Source organism: Astatotilapia calliptera, chromosome 5, assembly GCF_900246225.1.
Source record: "Astatotilapia calliptera chromosome 5, fAstCal1.2, whole genome shotgun sequence".
NCBI lineage: Eukaryota > Metazoa > Chordata > Actinopteri > Cichliformes > Cichlidae > Astatotilapia > Astatotilapia calliptera.
Window position 1 is genome coordinate 12,494,080 of NC_039306.1, and position 20,253 is coordinate 12,514,332.

The following is a 20,253-nucleotide window of genomic DNA, read 5'->3' on the forward strand; positions in this document are numbered from 1 at the left end:
CTGTGAGAGCTGCTGTTTTAAAACACAAAAGAGCTTTGAAAGTTTAAATAAAATATCTTCATAAGCGATGATGTGTGATCTTGATATGTGTTTATTCTAGTTTCCAAATGTGCTCCGGGTTAGACCATGCAAAGCAGAGGTACTGTTTTCAGTGGTGGGTGGCCTTATATAACCTGAATAATTTTTTTTGCCTCATCAAGCCTGAACAATTTAGGGTGGTCACTGGCCTTTTAAAGCAATAAAAGGGCAATATATTCATGAAACTGGAAAATAATGACTTCATAGATTATCCCCTGCTGATATTTGCAGTATATTTCATGGGTCTTACTTTTGGTGGTAAGTAATAAAAAAAATGCATCTTGACCTTTGATTTATAGAAGAGAGCAAAAAAACAGCTGCTTGTGTTTGCTGTGGTACAATAGCAGTCATTAGGGCTGGTGGCTCCTGCTCATTTTATTTGTGTACAGCCCTCATGTGCAGTGCATACCATCTGATGTCTCCAAATTACAGGTCTCTCCTGCCCTGGTAAATTTGCTAGAGATAAAAAAAAACAAGAAGTCTATATTGTTTGGCCTTTTCCTTACCCCCTCAAGTTAACAAGTCCTCCCCAACAAAACTTTGGCAGTGGCTGCTGGAATAATGGCAAGATTTTGAAAATAGAAGACAGAAATGAGACAGAGAATGGAACCAAACTAAAAGCAGAGAGTAGAGAGAAGATGAGAAGAGAGGAAAGTAGAGAGGGGAGTTGCAAGGTTATGAAGATAGGGCGACTCAGCAGAAGAGTGGAGCTCATTAATGAGTAATGGGTTCGTGACACTTTGCCCTTGGACACCACAGTGTCTGATGGCTTTGTTGTTACTCCAGTGCTACAGACACCAACATGAGGCTGAGTGCACATATCTTCTCTATATTTTATGTCTCCATCCATATCTGGATGTAAGTTACAAAGACTTGATCAACTACACATTTTTATATTGGGGTTAAGACTTTGTATAATACTGGATTTAGTATTAGGTTCTTATTGCCTGAGTTGCCTGAGCGTGAGGTTTTAATTTTACAGTTAAAGTTCACATATTTTTCACAATTTCATTATTTTATTTTGCGCATCTAAAGCTTCTGTCATTCTAGTAGTGTACATTAACACCATCATCCTTCTGTCTGAAAACTTTTACCTCCTTCAGAAAAGCACAGTCTGGTCTGATGCTAGAAGTGCTGCCTTAGAGGTGTCAATTGCTTACAAAATCTGGAGTTCACCCACAAAAGTATCGCTATGTGATAGAGGCATTCTTATTTGAGAACAATAGCAAATTAGCCACTAGTTGGTTATTATGCTAGCATAATAGAAATTAATGTAGATTTGGTAAAGAAGCGAAGCCTAAATTATAAACAGGGCATTTCATCTAATAAAATGTGTTGTTGTTGGGTGAAAATGACTTCCTTCGCCTAGTTGATGGGTTTTATAATTGTGCAAACCTTTTACGTGAATGAAAAGAGAAAAAACTACAAATATCTGTAATATCTGTGCCTGCAAATGTAATCATTGAAGTGTGTATTTGAGGTTGGCTTAGTTCTAACAAAAGACTTTCTTTTGCTTTCAGAATCAGTTGCTCCTGCATGTATGCGCACACAGTATATATCATACTAACAAAAAGATGTCTACAGTTCTCTTTCTCCCACTCACTCACTCATACACTCAATGATACACACCCCATCAGCCTTTTCAAGCCTGTGCCCCATGTCCACATCTGTAGCGTTTTCAAGCCAGTACCTCCTGCTATTTGAGCCCAATTAGAAGCTCCCCTCCCCGTGCAGGCTAGTGGGAAGGGCCCCTCCCTTCTTTCCTCCAGCCTCATATCAGTGGCTTCTGTGTTATGACAGCCTCTGACACTAGCCCTGCGTAATTACTGCTGCCTGAAGCAGCAAGATGGCATGGGGAATGAGAGAGAGAGGGGGGGGGGAGGAGAGACAGGTAGCTGAAAGAAGACCATGGAGGGGGAGGAGAGGAGGAGGTAGACAGAAATGGACAGGATCAGCAGAGAAAAGGAATAGAAATCGAAGAGGCAGATGAGAAACGGAGTAAAAGACGGAGAAGAGAAGGAAGAAAAAGACAGAGAGGGAACGAGCAGACGGCTGGCAGACTACCTCCTGTTGTGTTTGTTTTTACATGCTGTGTATTTTTGTGTGTGCACATGTGTGTGTTTGACTGAGTGACTGAGAGAGTGAGAGAGTTGAGAGCGTGAGTGTGAGTGCGCTGATAGCTGATGACAGAATCTTGTACCAGCAGAGTGGCGTCATGCTGCCATCATTGTTGCTGCCCAGCCAGAGCTGCAACATTACTCTGATAGCAGTTATACAAATAATTCTCCTCAAGATGATCCTAAAAGTGATAATCAAGGTGTTATATGTTGTTATTCTAAGAATTTGTACTGTATTCTGTGCTTTAACTCACCTGACCGTGTGGATGAATAGTCTGCAGTTGAGGCTTGTCATACTTGCACTGGCTGTTTTAATGCAGTCCTGAGGTAATCCCTACTGACGGTCATGACCTTTCTATGCAGTCGTCTTTTCATATTAAGTGATCGTGAAACCCTTGGTTCTGTAATTTGGCCAAGAGATGCAACAGAATTCTGGGATAACCCCGAGTGCAGCATTTTGTAGATGTTTACACAAGATGTCACTTAGTTTATTAAGTTTATGTTGTTCAGTCACCACATGTTATACGCACAGGCTAAATAGTACATATAAACTTCACAGTCTAATGTACAATATAATCAATGAACAGGCTCAGTCTAAAGCAATGTTTACGTACGCCGAGCCCACATTCTTCTCCCTAATTTCTGGAAAAAAAATACAAAATAAATAACAAATCAGCAAAAGCATGTACAGTCAAAGATGTCTTTGCTTTTATACTTACATTTATTTTCATTTTTACTCTTCTGCACTGAAACAAATGTCTGCAAGAGTCTACATGAAAGGTTTAAACTCCAAAGTTTCAGCTTCTGAACATTACTGAGACTGCACTAAGCTTACAGATAAACAGCTTATCACAGATGTAAAGGTTGGCCAGCAACTGATTCCATTTGAGAGCTAAGAACTTGAGCTAAATACATCTACACCATGGTCTGGCTATTAAAAGCACCATTTTTGAGAGATGTTTTACCAAAAAAATGTGCTTGGAGTAACATAGCTCATCTGCACATTTGAGCCTTATAATAAAGCCTATTAAGTATGAATCACATACTTAATAGGCTGTGTGACCATTCTGCAAAGGGCCATTTGTGATGGTTTTTTTTTTTTTGGTACTTGAACCTTGAATCACCATTAAAATTATCGAATGATTTTGTTCCATGTAAAAATTATATAAAATGACTGTCCATGTGATGTCAAATTTTCTATTCTACTCTGTGACAAAATAAACAAAATAAGGTGTTAGGTGATAGATATGAGCTATGACACATTTTAGTTGCTGAAATATTAACGTTTTTCTCAAATTCAGCATACAGACTGCATATTTTTTACATTTTGGAGACCGTAGAGAATTATTTACAGCAATGATTAATGAAACAATGAAATATTAAAAACTTTGATGGTGTAGGCTCAAACCTGGACATGGACACGTATGTTAAGCAGTGTTTCTGAGAACTTGTCTCTCTCTGTTTGACCTGCAATAGATTGGCCACTTGCCGAATCAGAGATGGGTTTGGCTCATTCGAATTGTAATTGAATAGGAATTTAAGAAAAATGTACGGATCTTTATTTTCCTGTTTTTTTTTTTTTTTCTTTTGTCAGAACCACTAGAAATGTCCTAGCTCTCACTGAAGATTTGGACCCATTTTATGGTCTTTATCAACAAATGGTGTTTGTTACCTTCTTAATATAAAAAGTAGTTAAAAAAAATCATATCACCTTTAACGTCATCTAAATAAATAGTACACTCTTATGCTTTCCAGGATATTGTTCAGCTGCTTGGCAACATCCTTATTATAGAAAATCCAAATACATGCTGTATGTTCTAAATGATTTTGCTTGTTAAAAAAAGTTAACGGTCTCTGCAATTTTATCCTACTTCTGAGTATGTTTACTCCGCTGAAGGCCTCATTTTGTGCCAGCTATGAATGGAAATGAATTCACACATCAATTCTAAGATAGTCATCAAAACAAAAAAAATGTTAACGCCTTTTTAACATAATGATTGCTCCCATGCAACTCTATAAACCCAGAGAAAATGGTTTCCATTGAATGCATGAGTCATCAACCACACAGTAGATCTGCTAACATAAAAGCTCTGTTTCTGAAGCAGTTTAACAATTTACAATTTGAATTAACAACTCAATTCAAAATGAGTAAAAAATAAATCCTGCAGAAATACTAGAAGTTTAATTCATGGTTTCAGTTGTTACGTTGTTACGTTGTTCCATCCCAAGCATTCTCAATTGCTACCACAGTTCAGAGGTCTAGGCTGCTCAACAACCAAAGATGTGCGTCCTTTTATACTAGGATGATGACCAGGATGACAGAAATATTTATGAGATGCCATTTCAGAGACTGAAAGGTAACAACATTCCACATTTCTCCTAGCCTCTTATGTTATTTATCTTTATCTTATACTTGCCAACTACACGTGACATAATTTTTACCTCTCTTCTGCTCTTGTCTTCTTGTTTTCTTTGTAATATCTCACATTTACCGACCTGCTCTTTTCCATTTAGTCTGTATTCGCTTTCTTTCTTTCTTTTTCAAAAAATTAAAAACTTTCAAGAAGCAGTGCAATCATTCTTATTTGTCCCCATCATCTGCAATTACCTGCTGTTGCTATGTTACAACTAAGTTTAAAAAGAAAAAAAATCACTGCCTCCCATTACACTTAATAACTCATATGTGTCCCAATGCTATAGATAGCTATTATACAGCCAAGAACAAAATAATTGACACTCAAAAAGAAAAAGAAAAAAAAATTCATCATGGTGACATGGATAATGAGGGTGAACAGTGAGTGAGGTGAGAGGTTCTGCTGTTATGATTATTACAGATAATCTGAGATTCAAAGATATATTAAAATTCTTATAGATTGTAAAAATAGTCTTGTGATTATCAATTTATTTATTTATAATTTTATTTATTATTATTAGGTTTTTGGGACTTATAGGTCTGGTGTGTTGAACCTTCACTCTAACTTCATAAACTCCTTGAGATGTAACAACTTGTGTTTGTATATGTGCTTGTGCTATTTGAATATGTGATACTTCTCTACCTGGATTTATTTTAACTCTTTTTAAAACTGTGCCATCTCTGGACACTTACTGTCATTGTCCAAAAAAATGGACATACCTGCAGAAAACAGGAGATGCTGACATGCTAAAGAAGCAGGAAGAACAAAGTTCCATTCTAACAACCGTGACTGAGAGAGAAGAGGAGATATAAGTCTCATGGGACACAAAAACAGATACGCTAATAGTAAGGAATTGGAAATAAAAATGTCCTATCAGCAGCCACCCATGGATTAGTCCATGGGTGGCTGCTGATGGGATGAAAGTTGGAAATTGATCTGTGCGAGGGCGTCTGATGTTGAAAAACCCAAAACATCTCGTGACTTCAGAAACATCACTGGAGATGCATCCCAGCGAGAGCAACAAAGATGTATCTTACACACATTACATGTGAGAAATTGCCAAAGAAATGACTCTGGATCCCACTGTTACCATTAGCGATCTTCAGACAGTCGTGGATAAAATCCAAGCGGTTATAGAAAAAGAGGACGGATTGCGGCTTTTATTGACAAATGGTGCCTACTGGGTCATATTACTATGAAGAAGTACTGTTGCTGCTTGCACTTTGAACTATTAGCTTTGGATTATGTCCACAATTTCTCTTGATTTTGCTATTCCAGCAACTATTTCAAAGCAGAAGAGAAGTCCAAAGCCATCTTTTTTTCTCATTCGGTGATCACATGTCACTGTTTGCAAATGGTACAGTAGACATTTCATTTGAACAATTTGTTCAACAGCTTTTACAGCTAAAAGGAATCATTGCATAGTACCCGAAAAAGCCTGTGAGACAAACAAATCTGTGTTGCTTGTCATTTGGTAGTAAATGCAATAGCATTTGCTGACAGAGGCAGCAAGTAATGGAAACAGAATTTGTCCCATCATCCTGACTTATGCAAATGATATTTGTCATAAATCTGCACTGGGGAATTATGCACAAAATGTTACTTTAATACTTTTATGTGTTTGCTTCTGTCATACCCATTCAGATCATCTGAATGGAACTGCTCTGAGACCAAATGAACTAAAGTGGGGGAAAAAAACATTTGAAATGAAGTGTCGAAATAAAACTATACCAAGGGAACTGAGGATGTTTGGTGTTTCTGGGTGACACAATTTAACTTTTTAACTTTAACTATCTTGCTTAGTCAAGATTAACTAAAGGTTATCTACTCAGGTAAAAGATGCCAATGCTGACTATTAACAGGAGACAGGACTTGATCCATCAACAATTACAAAGAACAGGCAACAGCAGCAGGAAAAGTGCACTTACATTTGTTGTTTGGACTCATAACCTTGGGCCTGGTTAGCTAGTTCCCCCTCCAGTCAGTTAGTTTTTCCGATCTGTGGGTAAATGTAACTTTAGGCCTGTTGTATTTTTGTGCTATCTGATCCCACAGACGATCACACCAGAGTCCGACTGCAGTTGCTGGATGGAGACCCCCACTCTGACTACATCAATGCCAATTATATTGACGTGAGTGTTTACACAACTACACTCGAACACACACACATGCACATATACACTGTAGTGATGATCCAAACAATGAGTCTTGTGTAGGAAACCCTCTACTGTATTTACAACTTCATCATATGCCAACTGTAGTATTTGCTCCTGTTGGTAGCTGCTTACATCACTTGGTTGAAACTTGAGAGACGTCTAACTTGGAAAGCACACCCTTTGCCTCACAAATAGTTATTATTTTATGTGAGTTTCACTGACATGTCCTCACAGGTTGTAATAGTCTCTTTCTGCATGGATGCCCTGAATATCAAATAGTATGGATGTCAGTCAGTCAGTCAATAGTATGGATGATGTCATATTCTCAGTTTCAAATCAGATGCAGACACCTGCCTCTGCACACAAACAATATTGCTTTAAATTTGTACCAGTGAATCAGGTCCTTAGTTAAGGTTACCACAGCAGATAAAACCATCAGTGTTGTTTTTTTCCCCCCTTTGGACTCCATTCCTTCACCAACGGGCACATAAAAAAAATTAAAAGGGGGAAAACATACCCCCCTCCTTGTTTACCCTTTCCTCCTTTAATTACATCAGTCATTCCATCACCTCCCACTGTGTGTCCCTCTTATTACCTTTCCTTATCCATCCATCCATCGTTCGTTTTTACTCCCTTCCTCTCTCCCCTGCAGGTATTGTGCTTCACTTATTGATTTAATCTCCTGCTCACAGCTTACTGTTGTAATGGTAGTCTTAATAAATCTGGTACAAAATCAGTCTCACAGACTAGATTGTTTCTTAAGAAGAAAAGAAAAGAATTGAAAAAGTAAAACACATCCCCCCGTGAAGATAACGTCATGCTCACAAAGTGATTCTAATGGCAAAGTGAAAATGATAAATGCTTTTATCTCAACAAGGTTATCCATCTTATAGGGAATCGTGATGGGACAAGAGAGAGAAATAATCGCTGGTTGGAGACCGGTGTCTTTTTATCCAACAGAGGGAAAATTTAGTGACTGGGAAAAAATGAAGGATAAAACATGGAAAAAACTGAACGTGAAGACAAGACAGAGAAGGAGAGTGAGAGATGATGAATGAATGAGAAGATGACTAACAACGAGGACAAATGAAGTGAAGAAAAGGCAACACAATTGGGAAAAACTGAATGAAAGAATAGGGCAGGAATGTTTTAGTATATTTTGGTTAAAAATGCAAAATGTAACACTTTATCTAACTTTGGGGAGTGAAAAGGAAAACAGCCGAAATAGCGGGAGATGGGTGAAGACTGATTCCCTGGAAAAAATAGTGAGTAGGAATGAGAATTCTTGAAAAACAATGTGCTAAAAATAGAGGAAATTTAGATGTTGGATAGGAAAAATAAAGAATATAAAGAGAAAAATGGATATGACAAAAGTGTGGCGATACATATTTTTTTATTGCTTCCTTTTTTCTGTCTCGCAGGGGTACCATAGACCCAGACATTACATCGCCACACAAGGTAATTAAACTGACGTGATAAGTGTGTGTGAGAAGCACTAATGCGTGCTTCCACATTTGTGTAGATACGAATGTGTGCATGTGATCCTATTTGTGTGCGTGTGTGTGTATGCGTGTAGGACCCACCTGGTAAATGTCGTCCTCTCGGACTGGAAGGCTATTACCACAACCTCCTAAATCTAAACTGCCGTATAAAACCCCCCTGACAAATTTAAGACCCCATTACCTCAAACCCCCAAACTACTATCTGGGATTGATGGTGTTCAAATACATGTGTGTGTCTGTATGGGTGTGTTTGTGCAAGTCTGTACTACCAGTGCTGACATTTTTACGTGGCATTGGAATGAACATATGCTTATTTACACACCTATGTCTGTATGCTTGTTTATGTGTATCAAAATGTTTACAATGTGTGTGTTTGTGTGTTTGTCTGTCAGGGCCCATGCAAGAGACGGTGAGGGATTTCTGGAGAATGGTGTGGCAGGAGAATTCGGCCTCTATCGTCATGGTTACAAACCTTGTGGAAGTGGGAAGGGTGAGTTTATCATCCAAGCAGCTCCAAAAATGTGTGTATTAGAAGTAAATAAAGTATATGTATATCTCTGTGTGTGTCTATATGTATATATGTATGATCTAGTTATATGTGCTGTTGTTTTACCTGGAGCTTTAGTTTTCCTCCAGTCACACTACTGAATTACTTTGCGATGCCATCTAGTAAATTCTAATCAGTATCATCTCTGCCTCTTGATGCTCATGGGGAGATAATCAACACCACGTAAGGCATATTTTAAAACACAATGACAATAAAAACGATCTTTTCCAGGTGAAGTGTGTTCGTTACTGGCCTGATGAGACAGAGGTGTACGGAGACATCAAGGTGACCCTCATAGAGACTGAACCACTGGCGGAATATGTCATACGGACGTTCACTGTTCAAAAGGTAAACAAGTAAACTTTATATTTAATGGCAAGAGTATATTTTTAATTCTTTATTCTATAATTCAGGAATCAAGTATGCCATGGTCAATTCCACTGAGAATGTAGTGAAAATGAAAACAATAGTTGTTAAAAAAGTGAGAATTATTCCACATTCAGGACTTCAAATACCAGTTCTACCAGCAGCTTTAATTGGAAATATGAAGATTTAACTTTCCTGCTCTGAAAAAGGCAAAAGCTGTTGATGTCTTTGTCATAGTATTTATCCTGCATTTTAACATTGAGTCATGATGTCACACCAATTTTCTTTGCCCCACAAGGCCTGTGATGGGATTTGAACCCACTCATGCTCTCTAGCAGCGTATTTACACCCTATCGTAGCTTGTGTTGCTTCCATATTTTGTAAAGCCCAGACCTAGATTACCATTACAGCCAATATGTGATTGGGGATTTATGGCGAGTGAGCTCTGTTACTTGTTTGCTTCTCACTGTTTAAGAGGAATCTTGAAAGCATAATCTTGGCACTTGTAATCAGGCAGGAGGGATTTGAGAGGAGAATAGATGATCGACGAATGTAGTTTCATTGTTGTGATGTTGTTCTCCAGGGCTCTGCACACTGAATGCAAAAACTGCAGAAATGCACATTACAACAAGACACAGGCTGTGATCCAAAATCCTTTATCTTTCGAGCGACTTTCAGTCTTGTTTTTTTATTCTCAGTCTCTGTTTGCCTGTTCCATTGTTTTTCCTTTTCTCCTCCATTTTACTTTCTACCTCTTTTTGCTTGTTTGAGTATAGAAAGTATTTACAACACTCAAATCTTGCTTATATAAATATTTTACTTGGGAGTCAAGGGACAGAGGTTGATCTTTAGGTCCGTTACCATTTTAATACTATTTATTTTTTAGAATAGGTACCTATCTTCTACAGTTATTACACATTATAATACATGTTCCTGACTACTCTTGTGTGTTTTCCATTCGTTTTTCTTCTTTTTATACCTCAGTGTCATTTTTCCTCTATCCTCTATTTCCTTCCCCCCTCAGTCGTGCAAAATCAGCTTATAAAGACAAGTCTTGAAGTGTTTGCTGTCAGCTCATTTAGCAAGCCATTAATCCATACCACCTCTGAGTGCGTGCGCGTGCGCGTTAAAATTCAAAGGAAAGCTGATCTCTAAACGCCTGTCGTTTGACAGTATGCATAAATACTTACAAACACACATCAGACACTTGCTAATTCAAATTCTCCATCTTTAAAATTCAGTGGGTTTTTTCCACTGTGTGTGAGTGTGAAAAACAAAGAGAAAGCAAGACAGAGGGTATGTGGGTTCTGTGTAGCAACTAAATAGCCTCAGTTGCAGTGAATAATGAGAATAAGAGCTTAATGAAAAGGTTTATTAATGGCACATCCAAAGAGATTAACTGAGCACTGAGGAATAGAGGGTGACTAAGTAAGACTAAAAGAAAATGTGTGCAAATGTGTGCGTGTGAGTGGGAGAGAAAAAGAGCTAAAGATGCAGGATGACAAAAGGTAGCTCATCTTTGAATGTCAGAATGATAGCAGCTGTGAGAGAAAGAAGCAGCATATGTGAGTATAAAACTTTCTTAAGTAGCATTCATTTCATGTGTTGATGTTTTATGTGAAGTTCAAAATTTTGCTATAAGTGAAGTGGACTGTAAAGTAGTTTTACTGTCTCTGTTCTTAACTGTGCAGCCTTGACGTTAGCAAGAAAGTTTCCAGAGGTAGTCACAGCTGCAGCTGGAATGAAAGAGTACTACAGATAGTACTGTATGTACACATGTCGATTTTTTATTTTATTTTATTTATTTTTTATTAGTTTTTTCAAGCCAACAAGGGCTTGTTCGCCAATGTGCTAACACCCAAAATATGATTAATGACACTCATGTCAGGAGACCGCAGTAAACTGAAGGCTACAGTAGAGGCCAAACTCAACAGGACAAAACATTGCTTTGAAGACCAGCATACACATATCAGACAGGACATATGAGTCATTTTTCAACTGAAACTATAGTCCAGTGTAATGAATTGTAGGCAGTTGACATCTGTGTAGCAGCCGTTCAGAGTGAAAACAGCAGTTTGACAAAAAAATCAAGGGTAGCAAGGGCTTGTACTGGTCTGCGAGATTAAACACAGTCCAGACATGTTGGAGTAGTACAACAAAGTGTTCTTCCTCAAATGAATGAGAAGATGCTTCTCAAGTGGCTCTCGACAATCAATATTTTGCCCAGAATGTTTTTTTCCAGCTTCTGCGTAGCTTAGCTGAGAAAAACGGATCGGCACTTCAAATCTGCCAAATAAATTAAATCCATTCTTATTTCTTCCCTATCAGTTATGGTACTTTTTGATCATTTGCCATCCTGTATAACATTAATCAATTTCCAAGTTTTTTTTCATGAAAAATAACCCAGTATTTGTAATTAATTTAATTCGAACTTTTTTCTCACCGGTATTTTGTTGTTACAGTACTGTACAAAAGTCACTCCTTATTTCTTGAATTTTGCTTTCAAGGGATCAGACCTTGTCATTTTTAAAGTGTCTTGAGCAATAGTTCTCTAGACTTTTCTCAGGCCAGTGCTGTGTCTACACATATTGTTCTTACTACAAGCCTGTTACAACAACATTTCTTGAGTTAAAAAATTCAAAGGAAGACAAGGCGTTTTAGCCAGTTGTGTTGGAGATTTTATCAAAACTGAATTATCTGATAAAGTATCCGATTTTAATTTAGAATACAATACTATCACTCTATACAATAGAGTATATGGAAAGCATCTGATTGGCACCAGCTTCATATTTCAGCATGATAACCATCCCAAACACACAGTCAATGCAGTCAATGCTTACCAGGACAGAAGAACAGATAATGAAACATTATCAGTCATAGACTAGCCTTCCCAGACCTCAACATTATTGAATCAGCGCAGAATAATCTTGACAGAGAATGGAACAAACAGCAGCCAACATCCAAAGAAGAGCTTTGGAATGTTCTTTAAGAAGACTGGAAAACTATTCCTGAACACTACGTCAAGAAATTATTAGAAGCATGCCTAAACGAGTTCAGAAAACGGTGGATATACTGAATACTGACTCTCAAACTTGTTAGAATTATATTAAATCTGTTTTTCCTTATATACTAGCAAAATATAAAGAAATGATGGCTGAATCAAGACATTTCCACAGTACTGGTATGTCGCCATGACATTTAACCTCAACTTTTGAGGCTAAACATACAGTCTCTTTTTTATTTTCTATGGAGGGTTTGAAGTGCTGGACTCATATTTAAGTGATTATAAGGAGGACATGACAGCATAAGGGATTGTTGTGGACAACAAATTCCAGTGTCAGGATGAACTCCCCCTTACGGTGATTCTAGGCTGTTCCAGACACCAAAACAAATTCTAACAATAAAAGATATGTAAGGATTGTTGATGTCAAATAAACCTTTCTAAAATGTTGTCACACAGATTTATATATGTGTTTCTTACAGAGCAGAGGATTTGCAAAGTATAAACTTGCTAAGACAAGTAACGTGAGTACCAGTGAAACTGAGACTGGATTTAAAACGCATTTGAAAATGAGGGATAATTTCAATCCATTAAAACATTTATTTTTTATGTATCTATTGCAAGTGAGGGTTAGCCAACAAACAATTCCGGTAAGAGAAAAGGAGGGGGAATCTGCATATACGTGAATAACAGCTGGTGTACAAACACAGTGATCATAGACCGTCACTGTTCTCCGGACATAGAATATCTGACTGTCAAATGCAGGCCCATCTATCTTCCACGGGAGTTCACTGTTGTGGTAATAACAACTGTTTACATACCGCCAGATGCAAATACTAACATGGCACTAGCGCTTTTGCACACGAACATCAACAATAAACTCAATAAATATCCTGACGCAGTGCACATTATAGCGGGTGATTTTAATCAGGTGGATTTAAAAACAGCTATCCCTAATTTCCACCAGCATGTGAAGTGTGCCACGAGAGGGGCTAACACCTTAGATAAAGTCTATTCCAACATCAAGAAGGGCTACAGGGCAAGACCCTTACCACATCTGGGCCAATCTGACCATTTATCCCTGCTCCTAATTCCTGCATATGCCCCAATCAGGAAAACTGCGTCGACCATCACTAAAACTATAACAACATGGCCAGAGGGCGCTTCTCAACAGCTACAGGACTGCTTTGACAGAACCAACTGGAATATCTTCCAACATCAAGACCTGGAAATGTTCACAAACAGTGTCCTCTGTTACATCAAACACTGTATAGACACTGTCACAGTAGACAAGCAGATCCGGGTTTACACCAACCAAAAGCCATGGATGACCCGGGAAGTCCAGCAGCTGTTAAAAGAGAGGAACAGCGCCTTCAGGTCCGGAAGCAGGGAGAGCTACAGCAGGGCTAGAGCCAACCTGAAAAAAGGCATTAAGAAGGCCAAGGCGGACTATAGGAAGAAGATCGAGAACCACCTGGAGAGTAAGAACAGCCGGCTGGTGTGGCAGGGTGTCCAGCAGCTGACAAACTACAAGTCCAAATCAGGTATGGCTGAAGGTGACCCAGCATTGGCGGAGGAGCTGAACATCTTCTTCACACGCTTTGAGGTCACTGCACCCTATGCCTCAGAGGAACAGCTACACCATACAGCCCACAGCAGCAGTACCATCATCACTCTGGAGGAGCATGAAGTGAGGCGCACCCTGCGGGCTGTTAACCCGAGGAAGGCAGCCGGCCCAGATGGCGTACCAGGACGTGTGCTGAGAGACTGCGCAGACCAGCTTGCCTATATTTTCACCAGGATTTTTAACCAATCCCTTGAACAGTCAAACGTCCCACCCTGCCTCAAGACCTCCACCATAATACCCTTGCCCAAGAAACCTCATATCTCTAGCCTAAATGACTATAGACCAGTGGCACTAACCCCAGTGGTGATGAAGTGCTTTGAGAAACTTGTGCGTTACCACATCACAGCAGCCCTACCCAGCAGCCTTGACCCACACCAGTTTGCCTACAGAGCAAACCGATCGACAGAGGACGCCATAGCAACAGCACTCAATGTAGCATTAACACATCTGGAGAGGCAAGGAAGCTATGTGCGTATGCTCTTTGTGGATTATAGCTCGGCATTTAACACCATTCTTCCATACAAACTGGACGCCAAGCTAAAAGACCTAGGGCTTCCTCACAGCACCTGTAAGTGGATCAATAGCTTCCTCACCGACCGCAGACAGAGAGTGAGAGTGGGATGTTACACATCTCCAGCCCTAAATCTAAGCACTGGGTCGCCACAGGGCTGCGTGCTTAGTCCACTGCTCTACTCGCTTTATACACACGACTGCACCCCCGCCCACCAGAGCAACGCCATTGTAAAGTTCGCAGATGACACTACTGTGGTGGGGCTCATATCTGGGGGAGATGAGTCTGCCTACAGAGATGAGGTGGAGCGGCTGTCTTCATGGTGCAAGGATAACAACCTTCTCCTAAACACGAAAAAGACCAAAGAACTCATAATTGACTACAGAAGACACAAGACAGAAATCCAACCACTAATCATCAGCGACGACTGTGTGGAGAGGGTGGCAGACTTCCGCTTCTTGGGAGTCAGCATAGAGGGAAACCTATCCTGGAGTGTGAATACCTCTGAGCTACTGAAAAAGACACAACAGAGACTGTACTTTCTGAGAGTGCTTAGGAAGAACAACATCACACAGAGACTGCTGGTGTCTTTCTACAGAGCCTCCATCGAAAGCATACTAACGTACTGCATAGGCATATGGTACGCTAGCTGCACAGTGGCTCAGAGGAAAGCACTCCAGGGAGTAATCAACGCTGCCCAAAGGACAATCGGCTGCCCTCTCCTCAAACTGAAAGACCTACACAGTTCCCGCTGCCTCAAAAGAGCCCATAACATCATAAAGGACACCTCACACCCTGGACACTCCATGTTCGAACTGCTGCCTTCAGGTAAACGGTATAGAACAACACACACAAGGACTAACAGACTCAAACACAGTTTCTACCCAATTGCAATATCATGTCTCAATGCTACTAAAAGTAGATGACTTTCATTGCCCCTGTTGTCATTTGTGCCCTTGATGTTGGAATGCTTTCAGACATGTTTTGTTGGATGCGCTAACAAATTGATTGAGTGATTGATTGTTTGAGTGATATATCAACTAGGTCGTATGTTGAGTGTCTGTATGGGGCCTTAGGCCTGGATTGCTTGGGTGTATCTACGGTATGAGAATACTGTATTTTATATGTATTTCTATCTTTTATATCCTATCATTATAGTTTTTAAGTATTTAATTATAGTTTTTAAGTATTTATCTTTTGTGATGTTGCACTGACCAGAGACATCTTTCAATTTCATTGTACCTGTGACAATGACAATAAAGAATATTCATTCATTCATTCATAGAGGAATAGGGAGAGCTTTTAAAGTGTTCTGAGTTCCTCATCACCAATTTCCAACATTTCAATACCAGTGTTTTATTTTTGTTTTCTTTTACCCGTCTCTGTGTCTCTAGCTCTGTTGGACTGTTGTCTATTGATTTAGAGAAGTAATTTTAACATTACAGGAGTGCAAATCAATGGAAAGTCCAGTTATCAAATCGCCTTGCGGTCTTCAGTTTTTTTCCTTCTTTCTCACTTCAAGTCTCTGTCACATACGTCGCGTGTCCATGTTTCTCTCCTTGATCTTTTCCTTCCTCCTTTTTTCATCATATTTTTCCCCACTCCTTCCTCAGCCCACCACTTCCTACTCTCTTCCTTAACCTCTGCTCTTTCCCACTCAGTCTCAGGTTCTGAACACCAACCCCACTTCCTATGTTACCCGTGCTTCTTGGGTTATTATCAGATAGTCTGTCACAACAAATAATTCAATACAACCTTGTATATTACAGAGCCAGAATGGAAGACGCAGTTTCATTTCAACTCTATTCTTAGAGAGTAACTGAACTGGGGAGGACGTGACTGAGCCCCGTTTAGTTTAGAATAATATAATAGAATCGATCGGTTTGAATTATTAGAGCAGAAGAGTGCAGTATTATAGAAAAAAAACTGAACTGATGGAAGCTGAAGAAAGGATTTAAAAAATACATTTCTATATCCAGTGAGGAGAGATTCAGTTGAACCACCAGGATATGCAGGTCAGACCTCAAAATAGGAAACTTGAGGCAAGATCCCTCTTAGCCTTCTGATTGCCTCGTGCAGGTGGCATACACTTTCAAAGTTATACACTGTCAGAATACATTATGCCTTCAGAGGAGTCCTGAAGCTTTAGTATAAGGTGTGTGATTCCTTGGAATCATATTCCTAAATTAAAAAACAAAAAAACTTTTCACTCGAATTCATATTGATGAAAGAATTGCCGTGTTGGCTCTGTAACAATGACACAAAGGTTTCATTTCCAATAACCCCTGACTGTAGGATTCCAATGTGTTCTTTGTCATCAGATGATAACATTTCAAAAGAAATGGGCGGAAAAGAGAAAAATGTATAATGCTATTCCGAATTGTTCGGATAGGATTGGCTTCTGTGGATGTGGCCTTACTTTTTGCTTAATACGCAGTTTTCTTTCATAACTCAATATTGGAGACGATATATAGAGTCATAACAGATTTTTTTGACTTCCAGCCCTCAAATGCAGCCTGTCTGGGGATCCAGACTTAAAGTAATTCTGTTTCTTTATCTGATAAGCATGAACCTACTGCACACCACAGTCCTGAGACTGTATGTCCATGTTTCAAGGAAGCAATGTTATGTGAGACTTCACTGCTATCTATTAAGTATCATATGTCATTGTTAGCATCCTAATACTCCAATTGTAAGATGAGGAGATATTCTGTAGCTTATGTGTTTCTGGAAAGCACATCATGAAAATGTCAGGATCCTGTCACACACATGTTTTGTCATTTTGTTATTTTGTAATCTACACTTTTATATAGCAGATTGTTTCTCTTTATATCTAAGAAGTGGATTTTCCAAATTATGTTTTATCTTAATCCTTTTTATAAGCAACGGTATCTTGTTTATACATTTGAAACTTATTTGGTCTGTCATGCAGCAAAACTTTTCTCAGAAACAAATGTTGTTTAATTAAAACACATTCCATATTTAAATGTTTTCTGTTATCGCTGAGCACTTCATACAATAACAAGCAGTCGGATAATTGCTAGATATTCAAAATCTCCTTGTAAATTGGGCAGCTGAACTGAACCGTGGCATTTCTTCCTGCAAGTCTTTCCCAAAAGGGCCATCATGAGATTTGTGAAATCAATTAATCTTTTTGTAGAGCGAGATGGCCTTCAGTTTCCTCAAATCTCCCCTGTAAATTAGGCAAATGAGCCACAATAAGTCTTCCTGCCTCTCATTCCCCGAAGTGGCCCAAAGTGCCATCTTGACATCCACGATGAGATTGATTTATTTTTCATCTGAAGAGGCATCAAGGCCCCCATATTCCTGAAATCCCTGCTGTAAATTAGGGTCCTGAACCATGATATGTCTTCTTGTCAGTCTTCCCCAAAAGAGCAATGAAACAGTTTGTAAGATTCAGCCATTTGTCATCATCAAGAGGCAAAATGGCCAACACTTTTCATGAAGAGACAGACTCTTTTCGTGAAACTGCCATTATGAAATATGCTACTTAGCATAACATCTCCCTCTGTGCATGTTTTTCAGAAGGGCCATCATGAGATCCGTGAACTCCGTCAGTTTCATTTCACCAGCTGGCCCGACCACGGCGTTCCGTGTTACGCCACAGGACTGCTTGGCTTCATACGACAGGTCAAGTTCCTCAACCCTCCAGATGCCGGACCCATAGTGGTACACTGCAGGTAAGTGTACTTACATAGAGGACACAGAGGTTTTGTACTGAAGATAAACTTAATTCCCTGGCGCTGCTGGTCAGTGGCTGCACGGGCAAGACAAGGACAAACAAACAGCCATTCAGATGCATAGCTCACATTTCTTGCTTATCACAGGGGAAGGCTCTGGGTAAACAGTAATGATCAAATGACTACTGGTATTTCTGTTACAAAATCATCTTTATAAACCTTGGATTGTTTTACAGCATTGGCCTAATTGTGATTTGGCAGATCTGAAAATATCCATGTTTTATTTTTGTGGTCTTATGAGTCATTTTAAAAGGCTTCTGACTAAACAATCAGTTTGGATAGTTCGTCAGAAGCCCCAAAATATAAGACTTTATCTCAACCTAAATCTAAGAAGCAGTTCTTTCTACAGGCTTTTCTTCCAGTACTTTTTAAAAAAAACTTTTTTATGGGTTCCCCTTTTCCTTGTCAATTAAGACAATAGGGCAAGGTATGATTACTGTTGTAATCTCTCAAACACGTCACCCCTTCTTTTCCGTAGCTTAGATCAATAGTGCTAACTTTTAGAAAGTGAATAAAAAGTTTTAGGTTAAAAAAGAATTTCATCTCCTATCTTCTTTCACCCATACACCGCCATGAAGAGTAGGAGGGGGAAAAAGTGATAGTATTAGGATCCCCATGGTGATACTATATTTAACCTCAATGTTCTGTTCTTTATGGGATGTAACAGTTCACTTCTGGAGCCAGGTGCTCAGCTGGCACAGGCATTAAAAGGTCAGCATTCTGACAAGCTATGAAAAAAAGGTTTTGAGTAGATTCCTCATCTTGTCTCAAGCATTGAAATTTAATTATTCATTTCATGGCCCACCTTGATACAACACATAGCTTTAGAGTTTTATTCCCACAAAGGGAATAAAATGACTAACCTTGCCATGGTTAGTGCTTAATGGAATCAAAGGACCATCATACTATATAGCACTTTTTCTAATCTCGCAGACCTCACAGAGTGCTTTAGACTACAAGTCACATTTAATCATGCATCCATACAGTGATTTATTCTTTGCACTTTAGCTATCACACATAGCTGCCCAATTTAGAATGACCAGTTAACCTAAACATGCATGTCTTTGGACTGTGGGAACAAGCTGGAGTACCAGGAGGAAACTCAGAAGATGCAGACTCCACACAGAAAGTCCTATACAGTCACCATTGTGATTCAGAGATGAATGGGTACAATTTAACCAGAAATTGTATGTGGAGTACAATATAGATTTTTTTTTTTTTTTTGCTGGAATGAAAGATGCTTTTGTTCAGTTAACTAAAACTAACCATTTGGATAAGTCTTTGGAGCTTCCCACTAACAAACAGCAAACCTGGTTGCTTGGCAGTCCCTTGCCAAATTAGCCATTAGACAGTAAACTGATGCATGAATATTGCTTTATCTGTATATACTCAAGTTGCCATCTTTTTAGCAAATACTATAAATCAGCGTGTCTAAGGTTTGGGAAAGATGTGTGTTACAACTAAAAAAACACTTGGGATTATTAATAATGGAAAAGTCAAAAGAGACACACACTCAAAGAACAAAATTGGACACACAAACAGAGAATGAAAAAAAAACTGGATGGACAAATGAGGCGAGCAGACACATAAAAGACAGCCAGTAAAAGTATGTGGACAGACAGGCAGGAAGTTATGGCAGTCACTTCCAATTTCCGGGGGCACTCTGATGCTATTGGCCTGTGTCATGAGGCTTTCAAACACGCACAAGCACACACACATAGAGGCCCAGCAGTATTCTAGTCTCAACATTAATCACAGAGGTTGACAGGTAATCTGCCGAGGCGCCCCCTCCTCTTCTCTCTTCAACTTTCTATCTTTCCGTCCCTCACATCTTATCTCTCTCTCTCTCTCTCTCTCTCTCTCTCTCTCTCTCTTTCTTTCTTTACTGTTTCTTCTCTTGCACGCTCTCTCGCTCTCTCTCTTTTAGCTGTCTCTGAAAACTGTCAGCGGAATTGTAAATTGAAAGATGGGTTTTTCCCCTCCCTCTACACCTCATTCTCTCAGTTTCCGCTACATCCCTCCATCCGTGCCTCCTTTCCTCCCTTGATATCTCCCCCGTGACGGCCACTTCTATCACTCCCAGTCGCTAAACTCGTCCAACCATTCCTTTTCCATCCCTCTTCCCCTCGCTCTTTCAGTCCATCCATCTGTTGGTTTGCTTGTCTGTCCATAT

The 20,253-nt window shown here is 39.3% G+C and overlaps 1 protein-coding gene across 11 annotated transcripts in view; it reads left to right on the forward strand.

Annotated features, from left to right (window-relative positions):
• ptprt (protein tyrosine phosphatase receptor type T) overlaps positions 1 to 20,253 on the forward strand; it is a 326,863-nt gene that overhangs the window by 292,048 nt on the left and 14,562 nt on the right. For 8 of the 11 annotated variants that reach the window (XM_026167280.1, XM_026167281.1, XM_026167282.1 and 5 more), the window contains 5 exons: positions 6,656 to 6,741; positions 8,187 to 8,223; positions 8,660 to 8,757; positions 9,046 to 9,162; positions 17,866 to 18,020. In XM_026167280.1, coding sequence (XP_026023065.1) covers positions 6,656 to 6,741; positions 8,187 to 8,223; positions 8,660 to 8,757; positions 9,046 to 9,162; positions 17,866 to 18,020 — 493 coding nt within the window. The remainder of the gene's footprint in view (positions 1 to 6,655; positions 6,742 to 8,186; positions 8,224 to 8,659; positions 8,758 to 9,045; positions 9,163 to 17,865; positions 18,021 to 20,253) is intronic. The other 3 variants (XM_026167283.1, XM_026167290.1, XM_026167291.1) reach the window with 1 other exon arrangement.